This window comes from Rhineura floridana, chromosome 7 (genome assembly GCF_030035675.1).
Source record: "Rhineura floridana isolate rRhiFlo1 chromosome 7, rRhiFlo1.hap2, whole genome shotgun sequence".
Classification (NCBI taxonomy): domain Eukaryota; kingdom Metazoa; phylum Chordata; class Lepidosauria; order Squamata; family Rhineuridae; genus Rhineura; species Rhineura floridana.
In genome coordinates, this window is record NC_084486.1 from 88,833,144 (window position 1) to 88,860,264 (window position 27,121).

Here is a 27,121-nt window from a genome sequence, read left to right on the forward strand (position 1 = left end):
CCCTACGTTGCTTTCACCCTGCAAGGCTCCTATCATTCTGAACTGATCTCATTCCCCTGATCTTCTCTGGGGCACAGAAAGCACATTTAACCAGAACACCATGTTACTTCTCCAGCTACAAGTCAGGAATCTAATAAAGATTGGAGGAGTAATCTAAAAATAAGATACATGCACTGTGTTGACTTGACACTGGTGGGTAAGAGCCCACTGCTTTGCAAAGGAGATCTAGCAGACAGCAATAAAGACTCTCTGATCAGATGTACCAACCCTTGAAGTTGTACCAGTTATGCCCGTATATTCCATTGGAAGCAAGTCAACTGCCCCCCTGGAGTAATACACTACCATTATGGTTGGAAAAGTTTCATGGCAACAGAGTGATAAAGATCCCTCCCTTTGACTCCCTTCCCCAGAAGACTGGGAACTGCACAGAAACACTGCTGCCCTGACAATGCCAGATTAGGGAGTTTCATAGGAGTGGCACAGAAGTACAACTGGCTTGTTTTGCTGTCTCGAGATATTTTCAAACACTGTTTGGGGTCAACAATGTCACTGGAGGGTGGAGGTTTACAGTAGGTTGGCCAGCCAGAAGGCTAGATAACAAACTGGCACATTTGTCAAAAGAAGGCTGGAAAAGGCTTGGCCATGTGATTTCCTCATTTTCAGTCACACTGAAGTGCAAATTGATCCATCTCCGTTTATCTTTCACACTCAACCACAGAGGAGAACCTCTTTCTCTAGGAATATTCCCTTGATGCTAGCGAGTCTGGAGTGCCTAAAGCCATGCCCTCTACTTTTGAGAACTTCAAAAGTTTACTTCCCTCACATCTCTTTCTCACAATTCTTGGATGGTTATGATGCTAATGGTGACACTGTTTATATATAAAAAGCCAAGATAGCTGTGTTGGCCCATAAGGAGAAAACCTCCAAAAAATCCACACCAAAATGTCACAAAATATTGGGAAGCTTTTGAGTCCTCCAGTCATCATGCAATATGTTACACAAAGCAGTAAGTGGGGAGATGAGGAAAAATATGAAGCAAAAAAGTACAAAATTAGGCTGCATGTTGTAGCCATAAAGTCCATTTAGATTCAGTTCCAAGATGGAGACTGCAGACTGAATAAGTCTCTGCTAGGTGCTAGAGGTATCAGGTTGCACGCCAAGAATTCTGGGGAAAAGAACCAATAGCCACTCCCCTTGTTTAAAAGGCCAGTTATCCACATCTATATTGTTGACATAGGAGGGTGCTTTAGGAAGGTGCAACATCAGGTCTTGGTGTCCAGGATCTATGCAGCCCATAGGAAGCAGCTGCCTGCAGATCACCTTCACTAGTCCAAACAATTAACTGGCAAGTCCATTGGCACAAGGCCCATTGCCCAGGTAGCAGCCATGGCACTTTAGGAGAGTTCCTTTCCCAGCCTTACTTTTTGTAAAAGATTAATTTTGCTCTGAGACCTTCTCTGGATAGGGTGCATTCAGCTGCCTCTCCCTTTCCCTGGCTGATGATTAGCCATGTGAACTGCCCATTTGTCAAAAGTCTTCAGTCTTGCACAGAGGATGTTCCCCACAAAATGACGTTGCTAGTACTAGTTCAGTCACCATGAATGGGGCAGACTCAGCTGAGTGGCATTTCTGAATGACTGTTTACGTCTCAAATGGAGCTGAAAAAAATGTGCAACCCTGAGAGCAACTTCTCCTTTTAGGCTGGAATCTGTCCCTGCATTGTCCAGCTGGTCATTTTTGATTAGGTGCCCCATGTGTTTCATTTCTGGGGCCAAGGCAATACACAGAGGGGCAGACCTGAGAGAAATATGTGTTTAATACAACATGTAAGGCCCCCATAATCAGCCCCAGCCCCTGCATGAGGATGGGACATGAGTCTCCAGAATGGGGGAGATGACAGAAAGGCAGCATGCTGCTATTTTGGCATCTGTCAATGACCAGAGCAAGTGGCGCAGAAGGCTCTCATACAGAGTCAGTTATTTCAGCAGAACACAAAGGATGAGCACTGGACTCTAGTGGTCTTCACTGCAATTTTGCTGTGGGATAGGTTAACCCCGCTTCTAAATTATTTCCTTTTTCAGGCACTTTGGTTTGCGATAAGTCACACAGCCTATGAAGAGCACAGACACCACCAGAATGGAGCAGACAGCCATGAGGCTAATATAGCTAGCGTGAGATAGTGGGCGTGTATAGGGCTGCTCTGCAGGGATCATGTTGGTGAGGTTCAGCATGTAACCCAGAGTCCATCCAGCATCACTGTTACGAATCTGAAATGGATGGGGAAGGAAGGGAGAAGAGTCACTTAAAACAGAAGGGGTGTACAGCGCTGAGGAACTCCTAAGGGATGTGAAGAATGTGGGCAATGAGAGGAATGCACCTCCCCTTCCACCAGTAAGAATGGGGTGCTTCCCAGCCCTCCCACTCACCAACCACCGCCATTCCCCAGCTCCTGCCTCTGAATGTCAAGATACCTTCCCCAGGAAGTGGATGTTCCGCCATTTCTCCTTGGTGAAGTTGTATCTCTGGCCAAGCAGCGACAGAATGTAAGTTCCTGAGAAGCAGTACTCACTCAGGTACTTCTCCTTTATTGCAGGAAATTCAGCCTTCACCTGGGCAGGGATAAATGAACCAAGTTTATTTCCTTGCTCCTTTTTATTTGTATCTTCCCTTCCCTGGAAATAAAGTACTCCATCTTCCAGATTAATGTTCATCCCTGGAGCCACCGTAACCACCCACATGAAAATCCCTTTCACATGTCAAGATATATGCAAATGTAGTTCCTAACCTCAGCAGACTTTGTGTTAGGGCAAGTGGGACTGTGGGGCTTCCCTTCCATGAGCAATTTGATTTTGATTTGGAACATCAAGCAGCACTAATCTCAGTAGCAGCTGGAATGGTGGGGCAGAGCCCCCTCCCATCACCACCGTTGCTGCAAGCTGGACAGGACTCGGGCAGGGCAGTGGTAGGGTTATGGCTGTGTGGTAGCACTGGCGGGAGCAGTGGATTGGCTTCACCAGTGTGTTTGCACAGCCCTGGCCTTGCCATCACCCTGCCATGCATCAGCCCTGTCCAGGTAAGCTGCAGCAATGGCAGTGTTGGGAGGGTGGCTCTGGACCATTAGACCAACCACTACTTGATGCCAGTTGGAAGCCAGGCCCTTTTAAGTATCAGGGTTCATATTCCGTTTGGGTTGGGAAAGTGGTATACCTCATCCCAGGATTTGGAGCAGAAGGTCTTCATTGTCTCTGTCACTTTGTCCATTGGCTTTTTCGTCACATTTAGAAAGTCCATAACGTAGTAGAAAGCCGAAAATGCCTAAAGTGCAAAAGACACAGTCTTGTTTGGAAAAATGCAAATGAAAAGCTCAAGGATATCCCTCCATCAGTCCTCACTAGTCTGGGAAGGGGGAGAGTTTTACAAGTAGTTGGCTACAGTTTATAGACAATGGGCTCCCACCATGCCTAATCTGGAGCAACAGCTAGAAGGCTACAGCTCTATCTGCCCTCCATGTATACAGAACACTGTAACAAAGTCAGAATTATTTATATGTTTAAAACTGTTTCAAAATTGTGTTCAGATAAGAAAGTGTTAATAGAACGTCAGTAGGTATGGATGAGGTATGACTGACAGGTGGAAGGGTGTGTGTGAGTGAGAATTCCTAGGGGAGTTTTGAAGAGAAAAACCGTTGGGGTTTTTTGACAGAGTGAAATAGGATTAGAGATCAAGAAGAGAATGTCTAGTTTGAAGGGCTGTGGTTTTGTGAGAGGATTTCCTAGGGATTAATGGGGTAGGGTAGGTAGGTAGGTAGGATAGGGACAATAACAACTTATTCATTTATTATTGTATTTAACATCTTGTATATAATGATGTTTATTTGTTTGATTCAAAATCCCATGTGTCAGCTTGGTCAAGAGTGCTACCATAATAAGGTCCTATTCTATACCTATAACAATTTTACAGACAGATTACACCAGTGGTCATCTTTTGGGGGAAAGGTGCTGGGGCTGAAGCTTGTGGTTCAGAGGGCTTATCTGGCTGAGACTGAGGTTGACCTCATGGGCATTTCCTGATCCATGCATTTTGGAATCAGGAGCTGGTAATCCCAGAGACACAGGAATGTCACAAACACCATGTGGCCTAGCAAGCAAAAATCAATCAGGCTGCCTTCTGTGTGTTTCTTGCACCAAACATTGTTTTTATTTTGACAGGCTTTTTATCTATAACATCTAGCTATATTGCTGCCATTTTATTTTCTATGGCTGCTGTTAATTTTTTTGTTTTGGGTGTGCATTATATGTGCTATGTTGTTTGTTTGTTAGTTAGTTGTACATTTACAATTATATCATATGGTGTTATGACTGCGCTGCATACACTACTCTGGGTACTTTTAGGAGAAGAGATGAATATAACAGATAAGTTATTATCAGCAGTTCCTTGCTATGTCCAACATAAATGGCCCAATATTTTCTGAGGGAACACAGGAAGCTGCCTTATGCTATTGACTCATCTAGGTAACTATTGTGACAGTGGCTTTCTGACAGCAGTCTTTCACATCATCTAGTACCTGAACCTTTTACCTGGAGATGCCAGGTATTGAACCAGGGGCCTTCTACAGGCAAAGCATGTGTTCTACCAGTGAGCTATGGTCCCTCTTCATGGCTGTGAGCTCCCATCCCATCCAATAATGTCTGCAAGGGGTATACCACATGAACACTCCTCATGCTTTATGCCCATTAGGTCAGCCTCTCCTGCTGCTCAAGTGGCTGTTCTATGCAGCTAAGCCATCCATTGCCTTGACTGGACACTAATGAAATCATTAGTTGCTGATAAATTATAAGGAATATTTATGCTCTTGTAAGGTAGTGGTTAAAGTGTTGGACTACGACCTGGGAGATCACGGTTTGAATCCCCACACAGTGACCTTGGGCCAGTCACTGCCTCTCAGCCTCATGAAAACCCTATTCATAGGGTCGCCATAAGTTGGAATCTACTTGAAGGCAGTACATTTACATTTTAAGGTAAGTGTAGCCTTGTTGGACTTTGCCACCTAGTGGCAAACAGAGGAAGGGCTCAACCACAGGGCGATTTAGTGTGGTGCTACTTGCATCCCCTTGTAATTTGCATTGTTCACATGACGTTGCAGGCAAGCAGAAGCTATCACACAGTTTCCCTCTTTGAATCCATATCAACCCAATCCAATTATAACGCGAAAAGGAAAGGAAAAACTGTCTCAGCTGAACTGCGCTCTTCCTTGTAGGCGCTTTGCTTCGATGTTCTTTTAAGTGGGCAGGCTCTCTTATGCCCCATCGCCCGCTCCCTCTCTCTCTGGTGCCCACAGCTGCAGCTGACTTTGCCTTTCACTCACTCCCCCCTCCATCCGCCTTTCACTCAGGCTTGGACAATGGAGAAGGGGGTGTCTAGTCAGTTTCATTTTCTTGTCAATTGCACACCTAGGCCTTCTCCCAGCTTCACCCTTGAACAAGAGAAAGTAAACATATAAAATTAGAGGGCAGGGCCACAAGGAAACAGCGACACTAATCCTTCTGAGAGGAACGCCTACCAGTGTGAATGGAAAACTGCGGATTTGAAGCTACTAAGCGTGGACCTTGCAAATCTATCACAACGGTAAAAGCAGCGTCTTTAGCGTGAAGGTATGCTCTCGTGTGGATAAGCCTGAAGATAAACTGGTGCAGGCTTGGGCAGGGGGAAGTTGTTTCCACACAGCACTTATTTAAACTATGGAATTCACTACCACAAGATGTATGTCAGCCACCAGCTTGGAAGGGGGTTAGACAAATTCATGGACAATAAGGTTATCAATGGCTATCAGTCATGATGGCTATATATCACCTTCAATGTCAAGAGGCAGTGTGCAGCTGAATACCAGTGGATGCAGGAGAGGGTATTGCACCCATGTTCTGCTTGTGGCATTCCCATAGGCATCTAGTTACCTACTGAGAGAACTAAATGCTGGAGTAGATGGGCTTTTGGTTGGATCCAGCATGTCTTTTCTTATGTCTGCCTCATCATCACCAGTGATATTGCAAACACTATCCACATCCCACATAGTAATCACAACATTAATCTATGCACAAACTGAGGAATGGGGAATCATATTTTCCCAGCAGTGAAATATAAGAGTTTTAAGGGCAGGAAAAAAATACAGCAAAAAACACAAAAATGCAATGTATTTAGTATAGAAATATGCTTGCTTTGTACTACATCAATCAAAATGCCTCCATCTTGACTATAACATTTCCTTTTTGCCTGCTTCAATTGTTTTCGGAAGAGGTTATAAAATGCCAGATTGTGCTATCTTATTATCTGTTCACATAATGGTGTTGTCTAGAATATACATTGTCTTCTCTGTGAGGCCAGACACCAAGCAGACATTTTCAGATAAATGCTAATCAATTACCATTCCTCCTAATCCACAGATTTCAGCTCTAAATGCTGATTTGAAATGTAACCAAACTGCTTATTGGCTGGTTCTAAACTACATTAGTTTATGATGTAATCAAGGGCTGGAGAAACCTCTGGCCCATGGGCCAAATTTGCCCCACCAGGACTCCCCACATGGCTGGTGAGGCCATTTTCCCCAAGCCACACCCACATGCCTCACACCTGACAGCGTAAGTGACATCAAGTGTGGGAAAGTAGATACATGTCAGCTGATGGGCAGGGGGCTCAATCCTGCCTGGTAACTATCGCCCTCCACTCCTGCAGGCCAACTTTGTGGGCAGGACAACCTACCTATCAATATCTGATGTCATTATGATGCCTGATGATTGCCAGGTGGGTGGTCCCACCCACCTGACAAAGTTGGCCTGCAGAGTGCGGGGTAGAGTTAAAGATCTTATCTGCTGGGCCAAAAAAAAATCCCCACCCTTGATGTAATGACACCCTATATCTCATATAGTTCCCCTCTCTCTATAAACAGAACTACTTTGTTTTTTTCCTTTTTCTTGTCCAGTAGGCTGCATTCAGGCATGCCACAGAAAGAGGTTTCTACAAACACACACACACATCTTGATCCAGGCAAGCAAGACATTTGCACAATGCAAGGCCACATACCAGCCGGGTAAAAGCACTCAAGGAAAGTGCAGAGCAGGCCCAGTGAGGGGTGTAGCCTGGGGAGATTCCCAATGATCAGACAGAGAGGCCTGGGAGAGCACATTTGGCCCCTGGATCTGTGAACCGCCACTCTTTTTCTAAAATAAGTTATAAATATTGTTATGGTTGTTGTTGTTCTCCCTTACCTGAATGGTAAGGTGCAAAAACACAATTGTGTGGAAATGCCCAAAGCACCATGGGATGGGATGGCTCACTTCATTCTAAACTAAAATAATATTTGTGACAATGACATAGCAGTTGAAATGGCAGCTTTATGACAATGAGTCTCCTGCCTCAGCAATGTGCTGGTATTGCTGTTGGGGAGCTTTGCTCTGCGAGAATCTCTCAGAATGAACAGGCAGCAGCAGGGGAAGTTTAAAACTCACTAAGATTCTCTTGTCTCCCATCACGTGCATTGTACAGATTGCTACCCCTGGTCAAAGAATATCACCAAGACAGCCTTGTAAAAAAAGCCCACAAAAATTACTAGCCTGCACCCTTCTTCATAGCCAAGTTGGAAATGTAGGTTACAACGTTATAACACAGTAGCAAAAAATTAAAAATACAATAAATTGCCTTCTACCCAGCAGACTGGTGGAGGAGGAACAGAATGATCCATTCTCCCTCTGCCAGCCCACGTGTGTTTCTGTGCTGGTTGTAGAGGAAGAGACTTTTCTTTTTCCGCAGCTAGCATGGAAACCAAGCAGGATGGCAGAGGGGGAACAGATCATTTTGTCCCCCCTTCACCTCCATGTAATTCTGTCAACATGCCTGCATGCAGTTCCTAGTTGCCAGTGGCTACTAGGCTAGTGCTTAAATACTAGGCTGCACTAAAGTTATAGGGGAAGGTCTTGAATACTTCTAATAACCGCCAAATAGCTTCACAAAAGTTCCTTCTTCCAGTGTGAAAACATTAGTTGCTGCTGGGTGAAGACAAGTACTTATATGAACTCACCCCAAAATCTCCGGATACAGGAGGCAAGAAAATGCCATTAAATGAGCAGCTGGAGTAAGGACAGTCGACAATATTAAAGATTTTCTCGATGCTTATCAGGCACGTTTCATGATCTCCAGTGCCCACAATTTGGAGCTGTGAGTAGGATGGAAGGGTGACATTTAGAGGTGTGCAAGGGGTTTTGCGCAGGTATAAAATATCAAAAGTCCTCTCATATCCTTGGTGGAAACATGGGTCCTCGAGTCTGCCAGTCGATGAGCCCTGCAGTCAAAAGGGGGGGAGGGTTGAGCAAAACCCAACAACAACCAGATAAGTCACAAGATAGCACAGAACCTGGATTCAGGCAGGGTTAGACTCAGAGCAAGTAATGCTCATATTGAAGCTATATTTTGGGGGAGGGGTATTTTGGATTTTTTAAATTAACAAAATAATTAAACTAAAAAGTTAACAAAACACAGATTGATGGACAGAAGGAAATATTTCAGGAAAAATAATTTAAAACCTGCATGCAGATCAAGTGTTAGGAACCTCTGGACTGTGGGCCAATTTAGATCCAGCAGAGGTCCTAATATGGCCTGTGAGGCCATTTCCTCCAAACTATGTCCACCTGTCCCACATATGTCCCAGGCTATGGTCTGAAGGCACATAAGGCCAGCTCCCTGCTGAAGCTAAGCAGGGTCAGTTGTGGTCAGTGCCTGGATGGGAGACCACCTGGGAACCATATGTAAGCCGCCTTGGGTTTCAGTCATGAAAAGAAAGGCGGGGTAGAAATGTAATAAATAAATAAATATGTGATTGTCAGGTGTGGGACAAGTAAATGGCTGCAAATGAATAATCAGGAGATTGAATTGTGTTCCTGATTGTCCCTTGGAAACCAGGGCTCTCTGACAGCACTGATTGGGGCTGACATTAAGCCCCTTTGAAGTTGTCCATTTGCAGGCCCAGTTTGGATTCAAATTAAACCTACAAAAGGACATTTTTTCTCTATTAGGCCAGCTTTTCAGGCAGATTTGCAGGTATTCAGAGGAAAACTGTCAACTTGCAGGAAAGCTGACAGAGCAGGGCTCGGTGCCAGCTCTGATCAACTGATTGGAGCTGATACTCAGCCCCTTTGAAGTTGCCACCTGAATTCATAATGATGTCAAAGTGGATTGATAGCTCAGTTTAGTGGGTTGTAGTTGACGGAGTGATTTGTATGGTTAATTCTGATAACAAACGAGACTCTGGCGTTACTGACTAGGAAGGAAGAAGTGAGCAAGGGAGGCAGGCAAAGGCAACATCAAGGCCTCATCCAGTCGGACTGTCTATGCCCTCCCCAGGCCAACTTTACATTTTGTATCATTTATTCATTTAAATATTTTTGAATGATCAACTGCCCTGGGTACCTTGGCGGAAAGGCAGTATATACACCAGTCAATCAAATAAACAAATTATGCTGCCCCCAATTTGGCCCTAAAGAACTGATCTCCCTTCTCCATCTTTTCCTTCCACTCTTCTTCCCTTGTAAGTTAAACAACAGACTACATCTGGTCACTGTTTCTTGGTCTTTCTCCTACAACTGCTACTAGAGCAGTCTTCACATTGGTTAAACCCAGACACAACAGACTTTAAGCTGGGTATACAGCTTGAGAGTCTCTTTAAGGGGGAGAATTTTCTGAGATGAAGAATGGGGGTAAGATGTTTATAGGGAAAACCTCCAGGTTTTATGTGGTTCAGGTTTTACAGTATCAGCATTATTAAAAGAAACAAGCCCATCACTGATGGGGCCAAATGGGATGTATCATCAACTTTAACCTCCACCCCCTAATACAGGTGTTTGCACCCCAAACTTACCAGGACATCCTGGAGCAGCTTAAGGCGGAGTGCTTGATCCTTCCCATAACACAGGAAGCTATGTGTATACACAGTGTATTTCTTGCCATAAAGATGGAAGTTTGCTGTATCTTCCAGTGACTCAATGTTCTCCTGGTCAGGTACAAAGGTGATCTGTGTGGAAGCTCCACCAAGGTCCAGTGCCCCTATTGTCCCAGCACTGAAGAAGATTCTGGGCAGGAATTCTGGCCAGATAGACTGCAAAAAGAACACATCAGATGACAGAAAACTGTGTGGTCATGCCAAGGAACAGAAGGGCCAGTTTATGGGAGCCAGAGCAGAGGGCGTGACCCAGGAAAACGGAAATAGAGAGGAAATCAGATAGCTAGAGGGGTGCTAGTACAGGCAAGAAGTGAGTTAGGAAGGAACAGGAATGTTGAGAGAAAACAAGGACTATTCAAGTATGTGGTATGAAGGATCTTCATGGGATGGCTAAGAACAGGCACTGTAGAGAAGAGATCAACATATGTTACAACATGTGGGGCTCTTAAGCTTTAAAAAAAGGTAAGTGGGGACATAAATTGTATAAAATTATGCATGGTGTGGAGAAAGTGGATGGGACATATTTTTCTCCCTCCCTCACAATTCTAGAACTCGGGGCCATTCAAGGAAGCTGAACGTTGAAAGGTTCTGAACAGACCAAAGCTCATAGTTAAACTATGGAACCTACTCCCACAAAGATGTAATGATGGCTGCCAACTTGGATGGCTGTAAAAGAGAGATGTGGATAAATTCATGGAGGATAAAACTATCTTGCTACTAGCTGTGATGGCTCTGTCCTATCTCCAGTATAGGAGGCAGTTGCTTGGAATCACAAGTGGGGAGAGTGCTGTTGCACTCATGTCCTGCTTCTGGGTTCCCCGTAGGCCTCTGGTGAAAATAAGATGCTGAATTAGATGAGCTGTTGGTCTGATCCAGCAGAACTCTTCTTGTGTTCTTAAGAGAGGACATAACCAATGGATTGCTCGTGATGAGCATCGGAAATAATTTGTAAAAAAAGCTTGCTGCTCTTTACATGGTGTTCCACAAAATGAATTTCCTCTGAGGTGATATAGTACCACTATTTGTACACATGCCTGACAGGCTTTGGGCGGAGGTCAGATAATTGTAAATGCCATGTTGGGTCAAAAATCAAGTGGGTAATACAATGTCAGGGGCAGAGGTGATTTATTGAGAACAGATTGAAAGGAAGGTAATATCACAAGCTTGGGGTTCATCAAAGCACTAGGCATCCCTGTACATGTACTCCGAAAGCTTTTGAGTTGCATACGCCAAGAACAGCCTCCTTGTCCCCTCCCACTGTCACATCTGAACTCTCAGATCATAATGGTAATTCTGTCCCTTGAAAAGCTATACAGCTTTCCATTGTGATCAGCTCTGTTCTCTTAGCTGAAGTCTTTTCCTTTTGCAGACTCAAGGAACTGTCATTAAAAGAATGACACTGACCATGGGAGAAGCTGCAGATGCCAGGAACATTGCAGCTTTTAAAGAGACAGAAGCCTTATTGGGAGCTGCAAGCATCTAGTGGAGTGGGAAGACATTGGTTGTTTCTCAGTCATGATTCACTAGAAAAGACAATAATGCTGGGAAAAACAGAAGGGAGTAGAAAAAGAGGAAGGCCAAACAAGAGATAGATTGATTCCATAAAGGAAGCCACAGACCTGAACTTACAAAATCTGAACAGGGTGGTTCACAACAGATGCTGTTGGAGGTCGCTGATTCATAGGGTCGCCATAAGTCGTAGTCAACTTGAACACACACAACAACAACAGGCAGGGAAAGGGCATTTCCCCAGGCAGAGCAAATAGCAGTTTGAATGGTGGTAAAATATGATTTTTACAATTGGCATGCTAGTCTATGTGTCCCACGAGTTAATAATGATCATGCGTTATCTGCACATAGAAAAAAATTGTCTGTAATGGGCCAGAGACTAGACAATTTAGTAAACGCTGCTGACATGGGGTAAGGGGGAGAATTCCTAGCCAGGCATAAAGTGTCCTTCTTTAATGAGAGTGCTGAGATCAGCAATGCTGCTGACATTTAGTATATTGGTCTTTGACTGGTAGGTTGGGACCCACTACCAGGTTGTGGCCTGATCTAAGAGAGGTTGCAATAACAGTACTACCACCAAACATTTATGTGCTTAAAAATTAAGAAATGGGTCCCCAATTGCATATTTGGGTTTAAAGTGGGTCCTGGGTCTGAAAACATTAAAGATTACTAATTCAGTGCCTGTCTTTGCATCAGAGTCCAAGCTACTAGGAAAGTCTTTATTGGTTCAGTTGATCATATATGGAACAGATGCAGTCACTGTCTGTCTGTGCAGCAGCAGTAATAATTTAGGTTGGGAGAAGAAGGGAAGTACATAGTGCATTTGAATTGTACGGAGGATACGAGATTCTTCTTAACTCAGCATGCTACCAATATGTATTTCAACAAAGAGTCTTGTGGCCCCTTATAGAGCCCATTTCCATAGGGCTCTAGTCCGTAAAGATGTGCCACAATCCATCTGTGAGTCTTTAAAGCGCCACAAGAAGCCTCTGTTTTTTCTACTGCAACACACACTAACAAGCCTATTTGTCAGCAATGTATTACATTAATACATTTTCATTCTTAGCAATCCCCTGGAAGTTTGGATGGCACCTGGGAAGGGAACCTTTTTTTGACACAGGCTACTTTCCTTTGGGGGCAATTTTTTGACGGATGTGTGCTGGCAGTGGGCAGGGGCCAGAGTCAAAAGTGGGTGGGTCATCCTCTTTCCTCTCTGCCACTTCCTCCCCCAATTGTCACCCATATGAAATTAGGCTGAGGGATTCATTTCTCACCCCTGCTGTAATGAGTCATCACTATTACAAACGGAAAAATAAGACGTGGCCAAGCTTCAGGGAGCAGCACTTCCTTTCTGTCATGGCACATTACCTCTTTGAAGTTGCCCAGCAGGTAATTAAGGGTGATCCAGCCATAGGCACCTTCTTCCTCACCACTGAGGATCCTGGCACCCTGGAAGCGGAAGGGGTATGAGCGCAGAGCCACCTCTACTGCAGAGAGGACCTTTTTAGCAGTATCCCCATTCTCCAGTCTGCATGTAGAAAAGAGGCGAGGCGAGTTATGCTGTGCATATAATAATATATGGTATTTCTATCACTGTACTTGGCCCTGGAATCTGTTTGGATGAAGGGCAGTTCAAAGATTTAATAAACAAACAAACAAAGTGCAGATCTGCCAGGATTCCTACCTACTTGGGGCCATATCTCCTGATACTTCCATTTCCTTCCTTGTCTGTTTAAAATCCAGGTTGGGAAGTGGCCAGGAAATGATATGTGTATGTTTGTGACATTGGATAAAGCTCCTTTTCCAGCTCCTTCCATACATTCATTTCAAAAACAGGAGCAGAAAAAATGTATCAGATGCAGCCTTCATGCTATTGCACATATACTTTCCTGGTTGGGAGCAGTTGATATACCAGGAATCTTGACAAAGCGTTCACTTCCATGGACTTGATAATTACTGCAGCATTGGAATTGCAGATTGTGTATAGAATAACTGTTTGAGTGAATTGTGACCATTATGGGGATCCTGATATATTAAAAGCTTATGGCAACCCCTCCAGGCACCACAATGTACAACGGTAGGCGAGGGAAATGGAGAGATGATGCTTCTTCCCCCACTTGCTTTTATAAGCTGAGGATCAAAGTGAACAGAGCACATGTGGCTAGTAGAAGGTGAGGGAGAAGTATACCCTGTTGCATCAGTGTGCCTGGGCAGACACTGATGTTCTGTTTTTGAACTCTCATCTATATGCACCCAGCTGAGCACTGAGACACATTCAGAAGCAAGCAACAAGGGATTAAATGCACCAATGGCATGCTTGTGAAATACAGACATTGTGCAAGGCTAATCTGTAACTGAATCCTCCCAGAGGAAGAAAAGAAAAAGTGAACAGTGTTTGATTATCATTGGCAACTCCAAAGAAACCTTTGAAAACTACCATTTATGATCTCATTCCAGGAAACATGATATTTCAAAGAAAGTGCAGATTGTATCCTTCTTTGGTACCTCAGCAGCCTCATGCCAGCTGTTGCCCCCAGGTAAACCGGTGTCTCTTGATGTTTTCCTTGTGGCACTATCTCCTTTGCCTTATCCATGCAGTGCCTCAGGGGGACACCAACTTTTTCCACAGTGTCAGCATATGCAGAGATTCCTGGACCTGGGAGAGAAAAAGTAGGACTTTGTCAACCAGTTTTAGGTTATGGGCACACTAGTCGCTTCAAAAGCAGTGAGAATTGTTTTTCTGGGTGCATTTTGAAGTGACTCTGTCCTTGGCTGGACACATCTCCCTTCCCCACTGCTGACTTTAGACCTTTTCAGGGCTACCCATAGCAAGGCATTTCCATTGGCCACTCCTGGAGGGGGAATGGGTAGATCTGTTGATCAGTTGCAAAATCTCTTTGAAGCTGAATTTAAAAACACACACACTAAAGCTAATCCTACCAGGTTTTAGAGTAAAAAGGGGTGGAGTCTGATTAGCGTTGTGTTGCGCACCACCCCAATCTCCGAGTGGTGAGAGATTTCCAGGGGTCCCTGCACTTGCCGAAGGTTTGGTTTCCTTGGAAAGAAGGTCAGCGGAGTCTGTGGTGTCTTTATGAAATATGGTTTATTTATTTACACACGTTCCAACCTGAGCTTAGGATGGAGGGGTTCAAGGCATCAGCAGCCCAAAAGATCTTGCATTTTCCATCAGGCTTACAGGAGGCACCCCAAAGCCATGGTGTAGAGAGCCAGTTTCCCTGCCTGCCTCCAGTTCCCCTGCCTGCCTCCAGTTCCCAGCCTTTCCCAGACCCAACTCAAAACTCAAGCCTCTCCTTGGCCTCGGGAAGGGGGGGCTCTCCTGAAGAGTTTCAATAACAATATCTCCCTGGCTCATTTGCCAATTAATGGGCACTTGATAGGCCCATTAACTCACCTGACCACTCTATTAGACTAACAAAGGGAGATCTGGCCAGCAGAGCAGATTTCTCACCTCCAGGTGCTGGGTTCCAAATCAGAGGCTGTAGGGGACTCATAGAAATCATCTATCTCAACCCTCAAACCCATAACACTACCCCCTTCCCTGACAAAGGTCTGTCCCAGACCTGAAAACAAACAATGGAATAACAGCTTTTCCTACAAAGAAATACAGATACAGGTTAATAAGATATTGAAATACACATTATTAAAAGCATAGTCATAGTACAGTCGCATTTTCACACAAGTACAAAAACAGTCCATTCTTTTACAGCAAGTTTTCAATTAACTGCTCTCTCTTTAGGCTTCCTCTTCTTTCTTGGAGCTCCCAGTCACAGTTCTGTATCCAAACTGCATAGTCCTCATAACTTGGCAGTGCCCAAGATAGTGAGTACCCGACATGTTTAAGACAGATTACAGCCTCAGTACTGGAGCTCCTTTGTCCTTCCTTGTGCCACTGTAGCACAGCAACCCTCAAACACATGCACATTTTCCCTGCTCCCCAAAACAGTTGTACACACACCCACAATTTAACAGACACAGTATAGTAAATCTTAACCATAAAAACTTACTGCAAAAACCTATCAGCATAATTTCTAAAAAATCATTAAACAGCTCATATCCCCACAAGCATGCAAAAAGCACAAATCAACAGCATTTCAAAAGGCAATACTAACACCATCAGAAGAATTCCTACAGCAAATCAGTACACAGTCCCATATGTATAACCCCCACCCCCAAACCATGCAGTCTTGGGGCTTCATGGAGTACCTAGTCCAAGCTGATCCCTGCTGCTGCGTGCAGGGTCTTGAGATGCATCTCCAGGAACACATTTGTTTCCTCATCAGCACATGGCAGACTGTGGCCATTTTCCTCCCACTCTCTGCTCTGGGAAAAGTCTTTAAGCCAGTCCACTTCATCTCCTGCTCCAAACTCCAAATCAAAGACCTGCACAAGTCCTTATCTGGGGGCATCTTCTTCAGGACTGGCTGGACTAGCCCACCCAGATTGGCAGAAAGAAATCTTCTCTGTTCTCCCTCACCATCTCCAGTGTGAATCATGGGCCCAAAAAGAGGCAGGTAACTCTCCCAGTGTCTCTTGCCCCCCAAACTCACAGGGCGCTGGGTACCTCTCACTGCTGGAATTTGCTCGGGGACTGCACCCATCCTAGGAGCTGCATCCCACCCTATAAGACCATTATGGGACACCCAAGGGGCAAAGTCACTTGGGGATTTAATCTCACCCATCTCTACAGGCGCTGGGAGCTCCTCTGGAACTTCCACTCCCACCTCAGTCTTCCTCTTCTGCACTTTTTCTTGCACAGCCATTTCTCCAGGCACTGGCAGCTCCTCTCGCACACATGCCTCCAACTTTTCCTCCTGCACTTTCTCTTCTACAGCTGGCACACACGGGGTGAAGAAATCTATCAACAGCGGCTCTTCTCCAGCTTGTAGTTCAGTCTCTAAGGCCTTTTCTTCCTCTTGCATTACTTCTTTAAGAGCAGGCACACATGGAGTGGAGAAATCTATCTGCAGCATCTCTTCTCCAGACTCTACCCCACTTTCTTCTGAGGCATCTTCCTCTTCATTTTCCAGCCTGTCCCCCTTCAAATCTTGGAGCTTTACTTCCAGGTGTCTGGTGTCTTCCCCCCTGGCAGGCTCCTGGACAATCAAAGCTTCTTCTTCCTCCTCCACTACTGACTGCAACTCCTTACAGTCTAAGCCCTCCAGCTGCCCATCCACTTTCTGGATCTGTTTAGCCACCCCAGTCTGGGTGCTCTGCAGCTGGACTCCTGGGTCACTCTCTACCACTTGTAGCAGCTGATCAGGCAGGACTCTCACCCCCTCACATGGGGTCTTCTTTTTCTCTCCAGAGGTGCTTCCCAATATCTCCCCCATTTGTTGCCATTGCTCCTGGTGCTCTCGTTGCCTTTGCTGCTGGTCCTCCTGGTGCTCTCGTTGCCTTTGCTGCTGGAACATCAATTTTATCTGTTCCAGGAGAGTTGCTGTTTCTCCCTCCATTTTGACTCAGGCACACCTTGCTCCCAATGCTTCTTCCAGGAAACTCAATCCCACTCCTAACACCAGTGTTGCGTGGTACCCCAATCTCCGATCGGTGAGAGATTTCCAGGGGTCCCTACACTTGCCCAGCTGGACTAATGTTAGCATTTTGGAAGACGCAAAGACCACCAATGTTGAAACAAAGATCCTTCAACATCAACTTCGCTGGACTGGCCATGTTGTTCGAATGCCTGATCACCGTCTTCCAAAGCAGCTACTTTACTCCCAACTTAAGGATGGAAAATGGAATATCAGTGGACAGCAAAAGAGGTTTAAAGATGTTCTTAAAGCAAATCTAAAAAAATGTAACATGAGCATCGAGAACTGGGAAGTCTTGGCCCATGAGCATCCCAAATAGAGGTTGGCTATTATGAAAGGTGTTATGGACTTCGAAGAAGCACAGATATAGGGCGAATGGGACAAATGAGCTAAGCAGAAGGCATGTCAAACAAATCCTCATCGTGACCATCTTCCATCTGAAAACCTATGTCCTCACTGTGGGAGGCTGTGTGGATCCAGAATTGGCCTCCACAGTCACTTACAGACCCACTGTTAAAGACCTTATCTTGGAAGACAATCTTACTGGGCCACGAGTGATTGCCAATGATGAATGAAGAGGCCCAACCTATTCTCTGTGATAGATGACACTTATATGTGAGGTGAATAAAATAGCCTCAGGCTAATTTTTTCCAAAGCAAAAGCTATGTTTTTTTACTTAAGGATTTAATATCGTAAACATATTAATCTGTTTTTTTATAATGCTTTTAGAAACAAAGTTAATTTGTAGTTACTCCTAAAAACATTTGTTTTCTAGACTGATTCGTTATAAGAGAATACTTAATTTGCATCCCTCAGTTCAGCTTCCTGGTCTCTTTGTGGTCTTCTCTTGGCTACACGGCTCAGCTGCTCTCTAACACTTTCCAATGTTCCATTACACTTAGTGTTCCAACCCTTTTCCTCCCTTGCAGCTCTTCATCTCCAGCTCTTCAAATCTTATCTTTGACTCCCTGACTTTCTAATTCCCTATTTTCTAACTTGACTTATACAGTACAATATTTTCACTCCCTCTCCCAACCTTTTAACCAATCAGAATGAGCATAAATATCGTTTCTCTTTCCTCTTAATTACCCTATTTCCACTGATTGAATTGCTATTCTCTCAAGATCTCTGCAAAGAAAATGTGGAGGATTACCTGGGAGTCTGCAAATGCCGTACATGTATCAAGCTTAAAAATATATATGGTGGTCTTGCACAAGACCTCTTTATCACTCTTGCGCAAGTATTAAAGATTAAGAAAATTAAAAAAACCCCACAGAAATAGAAATGGATAGCCCCCACCCCTAAGCACAGGCCATTTTGCTTATTGTGAAACACAATAGCTGGATGGCTAAGGCTAGTAATGTTTGCTCTTGCACTCTCACACATTTTCTTTTTTTAAAAGATGCACACACACAAGTACAGAAATACATGCACATCTGCACAGAACAAAAGAAGGTAGTGGAGGGTGAGGGAGGAATGACTGAGGGATGGAACAGAAAATTACTACTACTACTACTAATAATAATAATAATAATAATACTGCTACTACTACTACTACTACTCCATCATTGATATCCCGCCCTTCTTCTCAGATGGAGACCAGAGTGGCAAATAAAACACTAAAAACACTCTAAAACATCTTAAAAACAGACTTTAAAATATATTAAAATAAAACATCTTTAAAAACATATTAAAACAAAACATCTTTGAGAACATATTTTTTTAAAAAACAGCTTTATAAACAACTTAAAAAGCAATTCTAACACAAACGCAGTCTGCGATAAGGTCTCTACCTAAAAGGCTTGTTGAAAAAGGAAGGTCTTCAGTAGGCACTGAAAAGATAACACAGATGGTGTCTGTCTAATATTTAAGGGGAGGAGTTCCACAGAGTAGGTGCTACAACACTAAAGATCCGCTTCCTATGTTGTGCGGAACAGAGCTCCTGATAACATGGTATCTGCAGGAGGCCCTCACCTGCAGAGCACAGTGATCAACCAGGTCTATAAGAGGTAAGACGGTATTTCAGGTATCCTGGTCCCAAGCTGTATAGGGCTTTGTACACCAAAACCAGAACCTTGAACTTGGCCCAGTAGCTAATAGGTAGCCAGTGCAATTCTCTCATCATGCTGGTGATACCCTGACCCAGTAAGCAGTTGTGCTGCTGCATTTTTAACTAGCTGCAGATTCTTGACCAATCCGCAAGGGCAGCCCCACATAGAGAGCATTATGGTAATCCAAGCTGGAGGCTACCAGTGCATGGACAACAGTAGTCAGGCTATCCCGGTCCAGAAACAGCCACAGCTGTCTTACCAGCCCAAGCTGGGAAAAGGCACTGCTAGCCACTGAGGTCATCTGGGTCTCTAGCAACAAAGATGGATCCAGGAGCACCCCCAGACTACAGACTTGTTCTTTCAGAGGGAGTACTACCCCATCCAAAGCTGGCATTTGACCAATTATCCAAACTTGGGAACCACCAACCCACAGTGCGTCTGTCTTGTAGGATTCAGACTCAGTTTATTGGCCCTCATCCACACCACCACCAAATCCAGGCACTGGTCCAGGGCTTGTATGGCCTCTCCTGATTCAGATGTTACAGAGAAATAGAGCTGGGTATCATCAGTGTACTGCTGATAGCTCACCCCAAATCTCCTGATGACCGCTCCCAAGGGCTTCATATAGACGTTAAACAACATGGGGGAACAAGATGGTACCCTGAGGTACACCACAGCACAACTGCCAGGGGGCCAAAAGACAACCACCCAACCTATTATCTGAAACAACCCTGGAGGTAGTATCGAACCACTGTAAAACAGTGCCTCCAATATCCATCTCACTAAGTTGGCTCAGAAGGATACCATGGTCAATAGTATCAAAAGCCACCAAGCAATCATGTAAAAATAACAGGGTCACACTCCCTCTGTCCTTCTCCCAATAAAGGCCATCCACCAGGGTGACCAAGGCTGATTCAGTCTCCTAATCCAGGCCTGAACCTAGATTGGAACGGGTCAAGATAATTTGCTTCATCCAAGAGCACTTGCAATTGCTACACCACAACCATCTTGATCACCTTCCCAAAAAAGGGGGTATTTGCGAACTGGTTTAGTTGTCACAAGCCAATGGGTCCAGAGTGGACTATTTCAGAAGTGGTCGGATCACTGCCTCTTTTAGGGTGTGTGGGACCACTCCCTCCCGGCAAAGACACATTGACCACACCTTGGATCCATTTGGTCATACCCCCTCGGGAAGCTTTACTAAGCCAAGAAGGGCAAAAGTCAAGAGGACGCATTGCTAGTCGCATCGTCACAAGCACCTTGTTCATGTCATCAGGCCACATCAAGTGAAACTGATACAGCCCAGAGATATTTTATTTACTTATTGCATTTATATCCCACCTTTTGTCCAAGGAGCTCAAGGTGATGTACATGGTTCTTTCTCTCTCCATTTTATTCCCACAAAAACCCTGTGAGGTAGGTTAGATTGAGAGGCAGTGACTAGCCCAAGGTCAGTGAGCTTCATGGCTGAGTGGAGATTGGAATCCTAGCCTTCCAGGTCATAGTCCAACACTCTAACCACTTCACTGCACTGGCTCTCATCATCCTTCTCCTATTATAATCAACCCCAGCTTTCCCACTTCCTTACCTTCCACTTCACAGACATGCACCTGCTGCACCACTCCTGTGTCATTCTCCTTCTCTGCTGGCCATTCGTATATGTACAAGTTAGTGTGAGAAGAACCAGCATCCAGCACAATCCCATACTGCAGAAGAAACAAATCCACAATTTCACTCATTGAAGCTCAGCATATTGGAAGGAAGCGATGGGAGACATATCTCTGTTTATGCATTTATCATTTGTTTCTGTTAGTGACTACAAAAGCCTGTTTGGCTGTTGTTGTTTTTAAACATATCCTTTTGGTTTCCTATCTTCTTGCAAGCAATATTCTATTTTGGAAGAAAAAACATTTTATTGTTAAGTACTGAGTCACTGCACTATTCTGATTTGCAAATATGGACTTCACCCAAAACTGGAACCTTTTATAAACTGAGTTATCTGCCCACATACTTCTGGTTTCAAACAGATCCATCTGTACAGAACATAGGATGCTTTGGCCTAAAATGGGAAGCCGTGGTTGTTGTTTTGAAGACCTGCCTCTCACTGGGACTAGAGACAGCAGGAAGAATTGACAGCAGGAAGGATCATCTTACCCTCTGCATATGCTTTAAGGCTTCTAAAGGAACTCCTTGAGATCCCTGAGCTCAACCATCCATGAGTAGCCAGTGTGGTGGGATGAAGGCACAGAGGTACGCTCCCTCAGTAGCCTTGCTGCCACCGACCAGGACAGGGTAGAGCAGGGCGGTAGCAAGGCCAGGGCTGCATACGTGCATTGGTGGAGCCAATCCCATGCTTACACATCACCATGCCCCATCAAGCTGGCCATGCTTCAACTCTTCTGACCTGAACCTCTTCCTCCCTACCTGGAGAGACCTAAGTTTCTACTGAAGGCAGTACAGGAATTACAAGCATTGCCACGAACTGGTTGCTGTATTGTGACCACGCGGAAGGGATGTGACTTACAATGAGAATAGGGCAGGACAAATTCTGTAGTGCAGACATTTGGTAGAAAAACAGAAGCTAACATAATAAAAGTGCAGAGGGGAGAGAGGCACCAACAGTCATAGTATCCTGTGGTTCAGGAGCTTGCACCAGTCACACTTTTTAGACCTTGGAGGACATTTTAAATCTGATTAAATTTGAAGGTACACTTCGCTCTTACATGCTGAAAAAATACATATATAGATAGATATATTCACAATCATCTATAAAGAGAATGGGCAGGTATCCTTAAAAATGCAGGCTATCTTCTTTAATATTGCGTCCTGGTGACCCACCTCCTCCTTTGCTCAGGCGATCAGGGTTCAAGTTATGGAGCATGCTTTGTGGGCAATGATGATCCTTCTAAGATTGCCCTGTACCTGGAGAATGGGTAGCATCAGGGAAGAGCTCCATGGTAGAGTATCTGCTTTGCATGTTGAAGGTCCCAGGTATAATCCCTGGCATTTTTGGATAGGGCTGGGAGAGAACCCTATCTGAAATCCTGAAGGGCCACTGCCAGTCAGTGTAGACAATACTGAGCTAGATGGACCAGTTCCTTATCCTAATGTATCCTTGATCCCTCCCTCAAAACACTGCCTGTAAACTGGCAGAGAATGTGAGGAATTATTGTTGCGTTCATAGAAACATAGAATAGTAGAATTGGAGGGGGCCTATAAGGCCATCAAGGCCATCCTTGATGCAGGAATCCAACATTTTCCTAGCTCCAACAAGCATGGAGTGATGGATGCATCTGACATGTCTCATTTTTCACTTTAGCCCCTCCCACAGTACACTAGCATGCCCCAGCACACCACTGAGGAATAATTGGCCTAGGCCATTCACAGTGCTTCAGCAGGAAATCCTTTTGCAACCTACTTTTTTGTTCGTTGTGAGAGGACGGTTCTGTGTGACAGCCACAGCAATTAAAGCTATTACAGCCACTACTAAGAGAAATCCCATTAATGCATATTTCCAGGAGAAACGCTTCCATAGCTTGGTACCTGCAATAATAGCAAAGAGAATATGGCATTAGGAATGACACAGCACAGCACAGCAGAGCATGCATAAGAACAGCCCTGTCAGATCAAGTCACAGGCCTATCAAGTCTAGCATCCTGTTTTCCCACAGTGGCCAATCAAATACCTACGGGAAGCCCATAAGCCATAAATAAACACATTAGCCCTCTCCCATTCATGTTCCCCAGCAACTGGTATTGAGAGACATACTGTCTCTGATACTGAAGGAAATATACAGCAATCATGACTAGTAGCCATTGATAACCTTATCATCCATGAAGCTCCAGCTCTCTGGAATCAATTATCAACCAAAATCAGACAGGAGCCTAGCATGATGATCTTTAGGTGCCTAGTGTGGAATGACTTATAAACTCATCAGATTAAGGAGGCCTATTAGGCCTACTAAAAAGTCTCTGCTTGTGCTTCTGATTATAAAGCAGAAGGCTGCAGTAATAGATGCTGCTTAGCTGTGCTTAAAAGCAAAAGTAATCTGGAAATGCCCTAAGAGATGGAAATGGGAAGTTGTGGTTAGCAGAAAGATTTCACAACAGGAAAGCCAGTTTAAGGTAAACACGTTGACAGTTGTCCATGGACAACAGCTTTTACATTGATGTTTTCCTTACTGGCACATGGATAGGCAGGGCCAAAAATGTGTGAAGTGACCACCCAGAATGTGTAAGATATTGCTATACATGGTTGTAAGGTGTGCTTTTTGACTAATGACATATGAATGATGTGTAACCTATTTTTAAAGCTCTGCTTGGCATGTTTTGGGCAGAGACGGTTGCTAGTGGCCCCTCTCCCAATGGTCCATTGGTCTATTTATTTCCAATAAACTCTGTCCTTTGGAGCACAAACAATTGACTGGAGAGTTTCCTTCCACACTGGTGAAGATATTTTTGTTTAGGAAGGCTTTTCCTGAGGTGTTATCCAGTCATTTATGGAATATCAATTTTTTATCTGATGTTTTGTTATTTTTGGAGTCTGCATGAATGGTTTTATTGTTTTGTTTGTTGAACTGATCTTATTGTTTTTAGAGTTTGTGTTTGATTCTGTTTTTATCTTGTACACTGCTTTGATAGTTTTATGCTGTGAAATGGTCTATAAATTGTATAATACTTCACTAGTAGGCAAAAAACCTTGCGGTTTAAGAACGTATCCATAGCCAACAGATATTTCTATCAAACTTTAAAAAGAAGGGAAATTGGGCAGCTATACTGAATGTACCAGGGAAGCAGGGGAGCTGACCTCCTCTCTGAGACATTGTACTGCCCCACAAATTTGTCAAAATGCAAACACAATTTGGGTTGGTCTTTTACAGTCCAATGCACTTCCTGTGTAGCTTGGAAAAATTTGGTAACATGTGCCTCTGAGCATATGGTGAGTGGTGGCAACATCTGCAGTCAGCCCAAAGAACAGAAAGAAGACATGTGTTGTGCTGATCTTGTTTTAGCAGGGAGGAAGCAACATTATTCAGACAGTTGATATAGTTCAGATAGTCACTTTAAATATGTTTGATTTACTTTGCAATTTTAGTGAAGTTTCCTATAGTAAATCATTCTCTTTGCTTCTGTTTATGTGAATATGTGAAGTACAGCAACACTTTGCAACACTAAAAAAGCTCCAAAAATAACTGTGGAATAATGGCACTGACTGCTCTGCAGAATAGTTTCCAGTGGACATGAGGAGTGTCTCAGTTTGCACAAGATAAAACAGTAAGAGGTGAAATATATTCTAGCAAAATTCTAGGTGTGCTCTATGTTTTTAATTGACCATGCCCACAATTCCTTGAATAGTTTAAGCATAGCAGGCTAAAAAATGCATCATGGGCAGGCCAAGTTTGTTTTTTCCAACAGCTAGAGTCTGCTTAAGTAGCAACATATTGTAATCAGTCTGATTTTACATCAAACTGCAGTTTCAGATTCAACTGTTAATGTGCCCAAAATAGAAACAGAGCAAAACCTCGTTTGAAACACAAAAGGTTGTCTTCACCATCATATGACATTGACCAATAAAAAGGCTTTGAAATTAATACAAATAAATTTGACACAGATTTCTAGGGTGAATAATGAGAGAAATATAATTTTCTAGGTTAGATTCTCTTTAGAAACCATAGTAACTCAGGAAAGAAGCAAAGTAAGAAGAACACCAACAAACACAAAAATGTAATTCTCCATCTTTGGAGATGGCAGGTACTCTGTGAACATGGCTGGTTTTTAATTAATTTCAACACGTTATGAGAACTGTGTCAGAAAAAAGTCCAAAAGGTGTCTGGTTTCTCTCTCTTTTTTTACACTTTGAACTCTCAATTCTCTCTGACTGTTTTGTGTATCACCATGAAAATTTAGAGGGTTGTTAAACAAGTGTTTAACTATGGCCTATGTGAAAAAGTCTGTCCTTCCAGAATCACCCACCATTCCCACTGGATAACCCTGGTTTTTAGCATTATGAGAGAAAAAAGCTTCTCTCTATCCAATTTCTCCCACTACACATAATTTTGTACACCTTTATCATATCCCCCCTTACTACCTTTTTTCTAACCTAAACAGTCCCAAACACTGTAACCTTTATTCATAGGGGCATTGCTCCATCCCCTTGATCATTTCAGCCATCCTTTTCTGCATCCTTTCAACCTTTCCCCCAGCTATCCCATAAAGTTGATTGTCAAGGCCTGATCTGATGGGGCTACAGAAAAGGGAGCAATCCCACTCCTCTTTGATACTGGAGCCCACCTCAGCAAAGCTGCCAGGCATCAGTGGCCACTCACCCCACTGCTTTAGTCCATATGTTAGATCTCATCCCAGCTGCACAAGCCTCCCTGCCTCTGCTTTTATTTTTGGTCTCTAGATTTCTGCAGAGGCTATTCCTGGAGTTCTAAAGTTCCACAACAAATCAGTTCTGGCCTCTCCATTGGCTCCAGTCTGATTACACTGCTGCCAACATTTTGAAACAGATGCATAAAACTGCCAGAATGACTTTTAGAGGTTGAAATACATGTGGTGAATACAGCACTGTCACGCCATAGGTTTCTGGAAATTCACAGTTAGTTAACCAGCTATGTTGCCAGTTTTCTTATTTTCTTAATTATTAATATGTATTAATAAAAATATTCAACATGTAGTAGAATCTTTCTTTGAGCACAAGCCTAAAGATGGGAAGAATGATTTCCCTGTCTTGCTTCTCTCCCCACCCCTGCCAGCATTTCTGACATCTGTGCAGTTGTTCTATTGTACACAATGCCAGAGTCAGAGCTCTTATGCAACAGAACATGAGTAGACAATGTGGTGCCGTCAAGATGTTTTGGACAACAGCCCCCATCATCCTCAACCAGCATAACCAATGGGTTCTTTAGTCCAGTGGTTCCCAACCTGAGGGCCATGACTCCCAGGGGGGCACAAAGTAATCCAGAGGGGCTGCAAACAGCAAAGAAATGAATTATTTATTATTATTATTTTTAAAGTCTTAATTCCCTGGACACTGTCTGCTCCCCACTGCTATTGCAGACAACACCTCCCCCTTGCTCCAGATGAGAGGGGAGGACTTTTGCTGAAGCGCTAGAGCATCTTTTAGGTGCACCAAGGCAGGCATCTGCCTATAAAACACGTGGCAGATGCCAAAGGAGGCGAGAGTGGAGCGACCAGGAAGAAGAGGGGATTACTATCACCTGTCTCCTCACACTGCCGCTGCTAACAACACCCTTAGAATGAGAGGGCTTTTTGTGAAGCAAAAAGAAGCAAGGCTGCACAGAAAGACAGCTCTCCCCCTTCCTTCCTGGCAGCCAGCCCGCCTGACTTTCTTGGCTCCTGATTCACTGCCATCTCCTTTTACAAATTATTCTTATTTGTGAGGGAGCCCAGATCTTGCCTTCGGCCCAAACTGAGCCAAGGAACAGTGAGGAAGCTCAGGACTTGCTCGCCCCCCATCTCTGATGCTAAGTGTGTGTGCCAGCGTCCCCCCCTTTCTTCCACCTACACTCTATCCCCGCAGTCTCTCACTCCAAGATTCTGCAGCAGTTGAGGGCTTCTCCCCTCCCATGTGCCCACATGCCTGCAGATGCTTGCAAGAGGGGCAGTTGTGTTTGTGTGTATGCATGCACTGATCTGTCTTCTGCTCCACTCTCATTCCCCAAGCGCACGCTAACTAAGTCATCAGTTCTGATGATCATTCCAACGCCTAAAAGCACTAACCCCCCCAATCTATCCACCCTTTTGTCTTCACAGTCTAGCATCCACATCACTACCGCATTGCTGTTTCTTTATTATTATTATTTAAAAGCTCAGCAGGTTGGCTGAGGCTTGGGTTAAAATACTAGAGCTGAAATTTATTTATTTATTTATTATTGTATTTATATTCCACCTTTCCTCCAAGTTGCTCAAGGTGATGCACATAGTCCCCCCCTTTCCATTTTATCCTTACACACACCCTGTGAGATAGGTCAGGCTGAGAGACTGTGTCTGGCCCAAGGTTAC

General features: G+C 44.1%; 1 protein-coding gene across 3 annotated transcripts in view; it reads right to left on the reverse strand.

The window, feature by feature from the left end:
- Window positions 1–999: 999 nt before the first annotated feature.
- The window catches only part of ENTPD1 (ectonucleoside triphosphate diphosphohydrolase 1), a 60,770-nt gene continuing 34,648 nt past the window's right edge, over window positions 1,000–27,121 (reverse strand). For 2 of the 3 annotated variants that reach the window (XM_061636352.1, XM_061636354.1), the window contains exons 2-10: window positions 22,513–22,637; window positions 20,683–20,800; window positions 13,997–14,147; window positions 12,860–13,019; window positions 9,902–10,138; window positions 8,069–8,329; window positions 3,208–3,315; window positions 2,472–2,609; window positions 1,000–2,267 (exon numbers count right to left, since the gene is read on the reverse strand). In XM_061636352.1, coding sequence (XP_061492336.1) covers window positions 2,061–2,267; window positions 2,472–2,609; window positions 3,208–3,315; window positions 8,069–8,329; window positions 9,902–10,138; window positions 12,860–13,019; window positions 13,997–14,147; window positions 20,683–20,800; window positions 22,513–22,637 — 1,505 coding nt within the window. In that variant the 3' untranslated portion in view covers window positions 1,000–2,060. Of the gene's footprint in view, window positions 2,268–2,471; window positions 2,610–3,207; window positions 3,316–8,068; window positions 8,330–9,901; window positions 10,139–12,859; window positions 13,020–13,996; window positions 14,148–20,682; window positions 20,801–22,512; window positions 22,638–22,917; window positions 23,003–27,121 lie in introns of those variants that run through there. The other variant, XM_061636353.1, reaches the window with a different exon arrangement.